The following is an 11,631-nucleotide window of genomic DNA, read 5'->3' as shown; positions in this document are numbered from 1 at the left end:
TATCTGATCTGGGTAAAACAAGTTACAACGAAGGCTTTATATATATATATATATACACACTATAATATGTAGTACATGTACACTTTAAAACCTGAGATGGATTTAAAAAAAAAAAGCTAATTTCAATATTTCATTTAAATAGCAAAGTTAATACAGTGTAAGCCCTGATTATATTCAGTTTACAGAAAAAGCTTAACGCTGAACACAGCCTATTTACATACGTTTCAAGGAAAATTCTAAGTGTTTATTAGTGTGTAAGCTGAGACTTATTTCACTCAACACAGTTTCTTCTCAAAGACCCATCCAAGCTTCAGTTTCACAGCATGCAGAAACAATCTAACCACAAGAGGGCAGTGTGTATATCACAAACAAAGGCTAGTTTACAGTTCCCAATATCTGACAAGAAGGACCAACGGTTACTACTGTTAATACTAACTGCTTGTAAATATCTGTGAACATGTTCAGTAATAAGCTTCTGTCAAAAAAATTCAGAACATACGTGTTAAAATAACCATTTTGGCTTTCTTGCCTTTCATGTATGCACCTTGCCCAAGATCAATTCAGCTAATGACAACTTTCAAACTTAGGAAATGCAACGTGACAGATATTTACTTTTTTTTGTCAAAATGTTGTTAAATTACGGTGTAAATTTGACTTTGATTTAATAATATTTATTGTTAGTGCTATTATGAAACAAAATGTGCCTGTGGCACTGCTGAGGTGTTATGGGAGCTCAGGTTGATAGTGGCTCGTCTGCATTGTTGGGTCTGGTGTCTCTCATTTTCCTCTTGACAATACCCCATGGTCAGGCGAGTTTGCTGGCCAGTCAAGCACAGTGATACTGTAGTTATTAAACGAGGTACTGGTACATTTGGAAGTAGTTTGGACAGGTGCCAAGTCCTGTTGGAAAATTAAATCTGCATCTCCATAAAGCTTGTCAGCAGAGAGAAGCATGGAGTGCTCTAAAATTTCCTGGTAGATGGCTGCGCTGACTTTGGACTTGATATAACACAGTGGACCAACACCAGCAGATCACCTCAGACTAGACTCAAGCAGCTTGGATTGTGTGCCTCTCCATTCTTTCCTCAGACTCTGGAACCTTGATTTCCAAATGAAATACAAAATTTACTTTCATCTGAAAACAAGACTTTGGACCACTGAGCAACAGTCCAGTCTTTTTCTCCTTGGCCCAGGTAAGACGCTTCTTAACACAAGGAATGTGACAGTTGGAGCTCATGTCCTGGATATGTCTGTGTGTGGTGGCAGCACTGACTCCAGCAGCAGTGCACTCATGAATCTCCCCCAAATTTTTGAAGGACCTTTTCTTGACAATCCTTTCAGCTGTGGTTATTTCTGTTGCTTGTGCACCTTTTTCTACCACACTTTTTCCTTCCACTCAACCTTACATTAATATGCTTGGATAGAGCAGGATGGTGTCAGTCCACGGTCTTCCCCATGATTGTGTAGCCTACTGAACCAGAATAAGGGACCATTTTAAAGGCTTAGGAAACTTTGCAAAAAGTAATTTCACACACACACACACACACATATATATGAAATTATTTTTTTTATATATTTACAACTGAAAAATCTTTTTACACTGATAAAATGATAACGTGACAGGGTACTAAAAGCTTATATTTAGTTATTTTGTCAGTGGTGTCAAAACTACACTAATGTATTTATGACTTATCAATAAAAGAGTTTTACAATAAATATGAAGCTTGCATTAAAATTCCGACCCCGCTTCTCAATTACCAGGCGTACTTCCTTATTTTGTGTTGACCTCTCAGAATCACATGAACATTGAAATATTGTTGAGGCACAAATGGGATGCACTTTATATGGGACTCATATATTGCTTTTTTTTATCTTACGCAGTTCTACACTAAAATCTGACAAATATTCATCTCTTCTTCTGGAGAAGAGAATGTAATGAAACTTTAAGGAACACAACTGAACTTTAAAACCACTGCTGTAAACGGTTCCTTTAGTGACAATAATGTACCTGTAGAGTTTTTTATTTTCTGAGAGTGTATGACAGAACAGCATTTATTAAAGGAACCCAGAGAAAACATTTTAACGGGGGAATTTCAAACAGAATTTCAGTTCAATATTCTACATTTCAAGGTGAAAGCCATGGATGGCCAAAAAATAACACATTTACCAAGTCATCAGCATCATAAGGAAGAAAGGTGTCATCATTAGCTGTCCCTGATTTCACACTCCACCCACAAAGGAACACATTCTAAATAAGTGGTAGGCAATTTTATCCGCAAAGAGACGGTGTGGCAGTTGGATTTTAGTCCATTCAGGCCAGTGCACACCTGCTTTCACTCCTTTAATTAGTTGGTCTCAGTAAAACAACTGATTGCGTGACCTCCTGGTTGGTTGGAACAAAAACCAGCAGTCACACCGGCCCTTTACAGATAAGATTGCCCATCCCTGTTCTAAATATTCCAAAGCAAAAAGTGTAAATCTGTACTGAAGCATTCGTGAATACAACTCAAGTAGAAACATCTAAAATCACATTCATTTTATTTGAGTTTAATGCACAAAAACAAACAGGCAATACTGACATTACAGGAAATCAATCATACACTCACATGGCATTTCCATATATATGATATTTGTAGATCTGGATAAAAAGCCTATGTTACAGGATTAACCAAACATTTCTTAAATACATTACTGTATGTACAAACAAACATGCCATTTGTTTAAGCTTGAATACAAATAATGCAGTTGTCAAAGCAATTCAACATAAATTATACACTTTTATTTTTAATTTAGCACAAGAAAACCCCAGGGAAACTGATCTTTACTTCATGATTACTTCATTACTGAGATCAATAATTAATCAGCCTCTCGATAACCAAGCTCTTGTGTTTGCATAACGCACCTACCAGCAGCTACTTGGTTTGTCCAAAGAAAAATGAGACTTTGCAAGTGTTTCAGTCTGTTTTGTGCCATAGAGTGAAGTAAACACAGTTTCAAAAATATATTTCAGAAATACACTTGATATCATTCATTCACCATAATTCTGCTTTGTGAGGCTCTGTCATTTACAACCAGGCTCCAATTTCTTGAGTTTGTCATCTGCCACTGCAGTGCAATGGATTACTTTTTAACTCCTTTAGTCTTCCTCCAGTAGTTTTTGTAGGTTTCTCTGAATCTGTGGAGCAAAGAAATATGACATTTGTTTACAAACACTGTATTGTACAGTCAGTTTACAGCAAAATTAAACAAAAAACAGCAATGAAATCAGTTAGCATTGTGAAGTATTTCTCTGCCATGTTGTTAGGAAACGAACTCTAATAGTTTTTCCTTTGACTTATACATTTAAACGCATTTATCTTTGGAAATAGGATGGCAAAAAACATTTGCACATTTGTGCAAAAAACAAATGTTTCACTGAAGTCTCTTGGAGGTCTCCTTTAGAGACACATTCTTGCAAATGAAAATATAAGAATCTTTTAAAGTTGGATTCTTGAATAAATTCACATTGTTGGAGAAACTTTACATTATGTGAACAGAATCTTTAGAGATCTAACAGCAATTCTTCTATGACACCATTTTTTTAAAGATGTATCTTTTAAATCTACAAATTCCACCCATTAAAGAACTATTTAAATCTTATGAATATTTAGAACTATTTATTAGAAAATTCTTTAGAAATTTTACAAAGCATAATTTTTATAATTATTTTTAATAGTGTAATATAAGGCTTTTGTGGCACTCTATGTGAACTCATGCTGTGTGTATACCCAAAGATGTTTGAATTCAGAGTTAACACCAAAAATCTGGCCCTGTCTTAAACCAGCAAAACAAAAGGCAACAAAATCTGTACCTTTTCCAACTTCAGAAGGTTTATTGACAGAATGGGGTAGATTTCTGCAGAATCCTCAGGGTGTAATCTGTGATAGTCTCTAAAATTGAGAATTCCAGTTACCCCGAGTCCAAACTGATCAATTAAAATCACTTTCTAATATACAAAATTAAATATGATAACTTTACATAATTGCAGAACTAGAATTTGACCTAATTCCCTTGACTTTACCCATTGTGAGAATATTCTGTCATGGAACTTAGAGTAGTTAGCTTCTGTTCCAATGATATTATCTTGAAAGCCATGTAACATGAGGACAAGAGTAAAATGCAGACTCTGTAGGGGAAAAAAGAAATTAAATGAATTAAATGTTCCTGCAACTTTTCACCAAAGAGTAAAGAGTATGTATTTAACAGAAGGTATGAAATGCAAGAATATTGACTCACAAAAATAGGTAGACCATCAGCAGAAGGTTTAATGAATTTGGTCTCATTCCTTTTACATCATACCAAAACTGTTCATGTTCTTAAGGACAGACAAAAAAGACATTTCTCAACAAAACTTTATATTTGACAAATAACTCATGGTATTTTGTCATTTTTATCACAGTTAGAGAGAAGACTTACTTGCTTGTTGTGGGTGGGTGTCTGATGAACTTGATGCAATGTCTTGTTTCACCACGTTCAGAAAAACTTTAGAACATTTTGGGTACTCTGAAATAAAAATGGTCTTTGGGTTTCATGTATATGATTATCTAGCTAGTTCATCATATTGGAAATGATTATTATTAAATGAATATTACCTGCTTTGTGTTATCTTTCCTTCTAATAACCAAATTACATACATACCTGGGATTTTATCATACTCTGGTGAATCTGGAGAGTCTGAGCTACTGCTGTCGCCTGTTTCTTGCCTCCTCTGAACTACTGGGCCATCCAAATCTGACAAATCTGCTGAAAAATCCTGTCAGACAAAGAAACAAGGCTAATAATTTGATTCTAATTTAGCAATTAAGGAGTGAAGGAACATAGCTGACATAGCATATCAAATTAATGCCTGCAGACATATAATAAGGCTACAAAAATGTGTGTAATAAAAGATTAAACACTGGCTACACTATTCAGCTCTTGTGACCTGTCAGATCTTTGACTTTGGCTTTAGCAGTTTATTTTAGATTAAAAAGATCTAAAAACAGTAGTACATTTTTCAGTTGCTGGATTACACTGTGGATAATTCACTTAAATTAACATAAACCTATGTCCAAATTAAGGCTCAAAAGCATAGTCTTAAGAGCTTATAAGAAAAAGTGAGGACGTTTTCTGTGGCATGGCTCAGAGCACCCTTTTTGGGACAGGTTTATTTTTTAGTGTGCACCAAATAGATATTTAGTTGAAATTTTGCTGTGCATGAACCGACAACTGTCACAGGTTTTCTCTGTATTTTAGAATGTGTTGCCTTGACAGGTAAGCTGTGAGGAAGACTGCAAATGCACAAAAACGTCCCTGCATTCTCACCATAGGAAGTGCTGAAGGAGTCACTCTATAGCTGCTGTCTGCAGATGAAGGAATGTGGCTATTTCCGAGACACTTGTCCTGTAGTCAACATCAATTATTATTAGAAATAGATTTTGTTGAAAACTGAAATTTGAAACTAAGTAATTTAAAAATGAATATTTAGATACTTACATCCAGATGCAAGCATACTGACATCAAAACCTTGTATGTGGTGTCTCGGGACAGGAATGACACAAAGACATGCTTTGAAGCAAATAAAATCTCTATTAGACATTATATAATATGTATTGTTTAATACTCTTAGTCAACAAATAAGCAAACACAATATTACCCTTTCTTTTGCCGTGGAGATAACTAAAGCATTCGGCACTAAGATGGCAGTTTTTGTTTTCTTTATGATGGTTACAGATGTAACTGGAATGGCAATCTAGAGTTGAAAAAAGAACATAAAGACTCAATCCATTACAATGGCATTGTGAAAATGTTTTTTTGTTATAGTGTTTGTCAAAGCTATAAGAGTCAGTGTATACCTTAGTGTCTTTTCCAAAAACTTTTGAATAGAAACAAATCCAGTTATCTGACACGAAAAGCCTCCCTTGATATAGAATATCTTTCTGCAAGGCACATGTGTAGCCTTTGGAAGAAAAACAAGCTGAACATTACATCACTTACTGATTAAGGACTCATAAGTTGACATGAATAAAGAGGCAATTGTTTTCATTGGCATTCTAAGGTGTTCTTACTTTGTTTCAACTGCTCATTCTCGCTGATATTTTTAAAAATTTTGTGGTACTGGGAATTTGTCCGTGGAAACTGAAATATGACATAAAAACATTTGATGGTCACCACTCAAAATGTATGCATAAAAATGCATATTAATATTAAGTATAGAATGAATATTTCAGGATAATTTCTAAGTATTTCCAAAAATACAAGAAATGAGTATAAAACACAAAGTCACAAACGTGATAAGAGTGGTGCTTCTTCCTTTCAATCTTCAACTCTGTATCACTTTGAACATGTGACAGCAGTGAAGGGTCAAATGTTTTGGATCTACAAAAGAACATTGAAAAGGACAGTATTTGCACTGGTTTTGTCAGGAGTACAAAGTTTTGAAAAAGTCACATATCATCAAAAAAAAATGTATAATTTAAACTAATAAATTAGTCAAAGAAACTAATAACATGTCAAAATTGTGCAAATCCACTTATTTAGCCTGACATTTTGTTTTTTTGTCCTTGATTAATTTATGTATGCATTTATAGGATACATTTTTTACAGGATGGGTAATATGGCAAAAGTAAAACATCATGATAAATTGAAGACAGTACAAGTTTGATATGTTGGAAAAGACAAAATACACCAGAAATGCCACATTTTAAATGTATTATCACAACTTATTAATACAATGATTTTAATCATTTTTTTAAATATGAATATTTGATACAAAACTAGTTCTCTAGATTGTAAAATCATATTGTGTTGTGAAAGTGATTTAAATTGTCACAATAATTCTAAAGCTATGTTTCCCAGCACATTTCTTATTTATCTTACATATTCCTAACATATAAATGCGGTCATGATCTTTTACCTAGTTAGTGTTGTTTTTCTTCTCCTTCCCACAATTTCAGATTCAGTATCCATCGATAAGACTGCATCAGACTTGATCATATTTCTTGATCTCTCCTCTGCCCCATTTTCATCATCGTGACTAAAAAAAAAGGTGAGTAGAGTGACAAACCCATACTCAAATGTATATGGAGAAACAAAAAGTGCATTTCCTCAAGAAACTGCAAATGAATGTGTAGTGCACAGCAATTCCCATGTAGTTGTTTTGGTTTTAGGGACTGATTGATTTTTTTCAAGATATTGCTAGAATGTTGCAAGATGGTTGTTAGGTGTTTTACAGCGGTACCTTGATAATTACTATGGCGTTGCCACGGTGGTGCTAGATGCTTGCTAATATATCCCAGGTGGTTGCTAGCATATTGCTATGAATATGCCTGGTGGGAGCTATTATGCTGTTATGTAGTTGCTGGAGTATACCAGGTGCTTGGTTTCTGTTGTATTTCAGCTGCTTGCTAAACTATTGCCAGATGGATACTAGGGTGTTGCCAGATGCTAGATGGTGCCTATGCCATCTCCAGTGGTTTTTAGGGTGTTGGTAGGTGATTTCTATGGTTTTGGAAGGCGATTGTTATGGTATACCAGGTGTTTGCTAGGATGTTAGTAGGTGGTTTCTAGGCATTACTTGGCAGATGCTTGGGTGTTTATAGGTGGTTGCTAGGGTGCTGGTAGATGCTATGTCATAATGGATAAATATAACTGAAATAAAGATACCTTCCCCCCCAAAAAATTTTTTTTTGTGCCTTATACTTCAATTTTTTTTGTATTTAAATAAAATGGTAAACTCCAAAGTTAGACAAGCCAGCATATGAACAAAACATGATGAAATTACAAGCTGCAAGTATATTTTGTTCAATAAAAGAGCATTCTGCCTAAAATTACTATGTTGTGTACTGTGAGAGGTTAAAATGGAGATTCCTTTATTCTGTGATATACTTAAAGGTAAAAATATACAGAGAAATACAAACCCACATGTATTTTACTTAAATGTTGGTATTTTATGCCCCTAAAATAATATATTTCAGATTTATTACAAAGGGAAAAAAATAGTTCCTTAAAACTGGCCTAGATATAACTCTACACATTCATATTAATTCAGTCTTAATATTAATGAATATTCACTTAGTCCTGTACTTATCTATATCCACTTCCACCTCCACTGACACACAAGTTGATGGGATTGCTTCCAAGGGTTTATGATGTCAGAAAACCTGGTTGACTAATTAACTCCCTCATAAAACGTTTTCTAAAATATACTTCACGAACATGTAAACGAGGTATAGAACTTGACTTTGAGGGGTTCTTAACCCCTGCCCAACTCCACGACTCACAGTGTAACTGTTAATCAGCAGCACATAACTGTGCTGAATGAGACTTTGTTCAGTAAATAAGCTTGCTTGTTTAAAGTTCAAACGTTAAACGAAAGCAAATTTATAGAGAGAATTTGAAGTTCATATTAAGCCACATATCGCGTTATTACCTTATTAAATAGTTTATTCAAGCGGTTGGTCACTTCCTGATGAAATACAACGCATTTTCAACACCAGCTGGAAAAGACTGGAAAATAAACTTTTAAGCTGAAATATCGCAAAGCTTAAGAGTTTAATGTTGTTCGGTAAGTCTTTGTCGATGTGTTTAGTTCTCCATATCTCCATGCCTGCGTTTCGCCTCGTTCTCTGTCGAGTTCCGTGGGTTTAAGGTATTAGCTAACGATACTTTAACTTACACTACGTCACGCATTCATTAAACAGCTCATTAATACCTGAGGACTTAGCCCTGTAGCCAGTCTTTCATTCATGCATAAGATTCTGTAACAACATGTCCACTGAGGGAACAAGCTGGAACTTCGCTCTGTTCCCATTACATTTTGTAAAACTGTACACTGTACACAATATACTGTACTGTAAATAAAATTGTATTCATGCCTGCTAAAACCCTGATCGTATATGCACACATCCACTCATCTCATGGCTCCATTCTTGTTTCACTTTTTTCAGGTCTGTTATTACCCTTTTTAAACTTTTATTTTTTTGTAGGTAAAATCTTGTTTGTATGATTGGTATGATATTGTATAATGTCGTATTATAGGACAGCACCACAGTCTATATCCCAGCCAGTACAACACTGGAACACAGCACACAGTGGACTCAGGATGGATTCTTGGTGGGTTCGTGCACAGGCATGTCACAAGTCACTTTTTTGGGGGATCAATATATTGAAATATATGCGATAAACCATATTAATGTCATTATAGTACCATTTTATGCCACTGATATAGGAATATTCAGACATTGTGATTGGAATATTAAGAATGTTCAAATATACAAAATAAATAAAATCTAAATAAGATACTGTTAAGACACTAAAATCTAAATAATACACTGTTTTCAAACAAATAATTATAATAGCTCTAGAACAGAGGGATCAGCAGAGGACAGAACAGGGCAAGTGTCTAAAACACTGGTGACATTTATTCTTATGTACACAACATGCCAGTAAACACAATGTGAAATACTGAGATCAGCAAAAATGATTAAGTTAATGTCCATGGTATGATACGTGGATACTGTAATTATTGTGGCATGCCTATTGGTACATGGGCTATTAATGGGACCCATGTGTTCAGCCTATAAATGAAAATGTGAGAAGCCCTGTAACACTTTATATGTGAGGGCCACATGGGCCCATAAGATTGTGTACAGCCCACTTTTTAACCTGTGCTGGTCCCATCACTGACACTGGAGGGCATCCACATGGTGGGCCAACATTGAATCTCTAGACACATCTTGCTGTTTCCCAGTAGGGCTGCCCATATGGACCTCATATGTGTGTGATGGCTCGGATTTATTATATAACTAGGTTATTAAGTTTTGTAACTGTTTTGCAACTTCTGAAAGTGTCACAATTACAATTTATTTAAATAATTTTTTTTTAAAAAAAGTATGCAAATGAAATATAAAAAGCATTACCATGTGCAGAAAAAATATTTTATGTATGCTTTAAACAATTTGTAGCAGAGCTTGTGTAAACATATTTTTCTGCAATAATTAACAATTTGGTCAAACACAAATACAGCAGGACGAAAATATTACCCAGCCCTGCAGAAAGTGCTTAGTATCTTATAGTATGTGGATATTTTTGAAAAGAGATATTTAAAATTAATTTCTAACTCTGAAAATAAATGTTGTTTTAATAACTGTATTTGCCTGTCCTTCATGAACTTTTGTACTTGTTTGCAACCATGCAACAAAGTCCCCTCTTTTCTTCGTAAAGTAAATACAAAATCTGCAGACTGTGTTTTCCCAGTGCTCTTGCTATTAGGTACAAGATAAGAACATTTCTACAAAAACAGATTGACATGTTCTTATATGGGCTTATTTGTTACCTAAATTTGCAGTTGTATTAACCTATGGAATTGGTAAATATTGTATTATACCACATATTAAAGAATGCTAGAATTAATAAAGGGCATAGACTCACCTTTGGGTCGCATGTACAGTCTGTTGACTCGGAGAAACTGAACATGTTGGCCTGGTTGCATGGTTTTTGGGGACAGAATCATCAGAGATAAGAGGTTTCTCCATCAAATGTCTGATTCTTCTGTCCTGATAAAGGAACTGAGAAGGACTTCTACTGTGTTTTTAAAATTCAGCTGGGGGAGGTCTATGACCCTTTGTCCCAGTTAATGAGTGATTTGTTGACTTTACTAGGCTTGTAAATAAAAACATACTACAGTGGGTAAAGTTTGTATGTAGTTTCCAGAATTTAAAATTTTTGTGTATATAATAAATTAAGTTAATATATAATATATACATTTGTTTTGGATTTTAATAAACAAATATTATATAAATAGGCATTTATTGTCTGCTTCCTGTCGTAGAATAAACCCCTAAAAATCTGAAGTGGAAATGCTCAGCCATGCCAGAAATGGTATATTTCACTCATTTTTAGCATTTAACAGTACTCAATATAGACATGTTAAAAAGGTAAATATGATATTTTTTGAAAAGGAAAAAAATGCTCATACAATTACATCCATTACAACACATCCAAATATCTGCCATTGGGCACAGGTTGGGGTCGTAGCATTTGGAAATATTCAGAGTATTCTGTAAGTGCTACTGACAATTACATTCTTGTTACATGGCATTCCGTACCTAACAATTTTAGCAACAAATATTTGAATAATTGAAAAATAATAACTAAATGTAACTGGGGTCTGGAGCTATTTATTCATTTGTCTTCTGTAACTGCTTCATCCCGACAAGGGTTGCTGTGGGCCTGGAAGCCCGCCCAGAATCATAAGGTTGGGTATAATGTTCTTTAAGTTTCAAAACACAGCATAAGGACTACTCGAAACTATTGTAAAATAATATTGTTAAAACATACAGAGCAATGTGCATTAAGATAAGCAGTAAAATGAAATGTTCACTATCCATGTGGAGGGAATATGGACTGGTTATAATTGGTATTTTAAGCAATTCAAATATATTTGACCAAGAGCTCACGCAACCATGTAAATGTCTTGATAAATAAATGTCTTGATAAATAACAGAACGCTGTGTTTGACCACTAAAGGTCGCACTAGTACTGACTAGCAGTGAGAGGTCACGTGTTGTCTACGTCATTAGTGTACGTCGGCGGGGTCTGTTGTTTACATCT

At 34.7% G+C, this 11,631-nt stretch overlaps 1 protein-coding gene across 2 annotated transcripts; it reads right to left on the bottom strand.

Annotated features, from left to right (window-relative positions):
• Positions 1–2,535: 2,535 nt before the first annotated feature.
• Positions 2,536–10,571, bottom strand: LOC136666431 (GRAM domain-containing protein 2B). Of its 2 annotated transcripts, none has more exons than XM_066644606.1 (14): positions 10,450–10,571; positions 6,935–7,054; positions 6,309–6,396; positions 6,087–6,156; positions 5,874–5,977; positions 5,675–5,770; positions 5,515–5,586; positions 5,344–5,421; positions 4,678–4,792; positions 4,456–4,542; positions 4,276–4,354; positions 4,061–4,165; positions 3,851–3,929; positions 2,536–3,175 (listed from the first exon to the last, which is right to left on the bottom strand). In XM_066644606.1, exons 1-14 carry the CDS (start codon positions 10,551–10,553, stop codon positions 3,137–3,139), a joined length of 1,236 nt encoding a protein of 411 aa, XP_066500703.1. In that variant the 5' UTR covers positions 10,554–10,571; the 3' UTR covers positions 2,536–3,136. The 2 variants fall into 2 exon arrangements, with proteins under 2 accessions (XP_066500703.1, XP_066500704.1); XM_066644607.1 differs by lacking the exon at positions 10,450–10,571 and adding an exon at positions 8,450–8,642.
• Between the last annotated feature and the right edge of the window lie 1,060 nt (positions 10,572–11,631).

The sequence above is a fragment of the Hoplias malabaricus genome, chromosome 14, assembly GCF_029633855.1.
Source record: "Hoplias malabaricus isolate fHopMal1 chromosome 14, fHopMal1.hap1, whole genome shotgun sequence".
Taxonomy (NCBI): domain Eukaryota; kingdom Metazoa; phylum Chordata; class Actinopteri; order Characiformes; family Erythrinidae; genus Hoplias; species Hoplias malabaricus.
Note: the sequence above shows the minus strand (reverse complement) of the source record. Positions and strands in the feature narration are given on the sequence as shown.

Coding starts and splice junctions, on each gene's coding strand:
- LOC136666431 (XM_066644606.1), bottom strand. CDS start 10,553: ATGGAGAAACCTCTTATCTCTGATGATTCTGTCCCCAAAAACCATGCA. Junction 5,771..5,873: donor TTTTTGGAAAAGACACTAAG/GTATACACTGAC, acceptor TTTCAACTCTAG/ATTGCCATTCCAGTTACATC. Junction 4,543..4,677: donor AGAGTATGATAAAATCCCAG/GTATGTATGTAA, acceptor TTTTTATTTCAG/AGTACCCAAAATGTTCTAAA.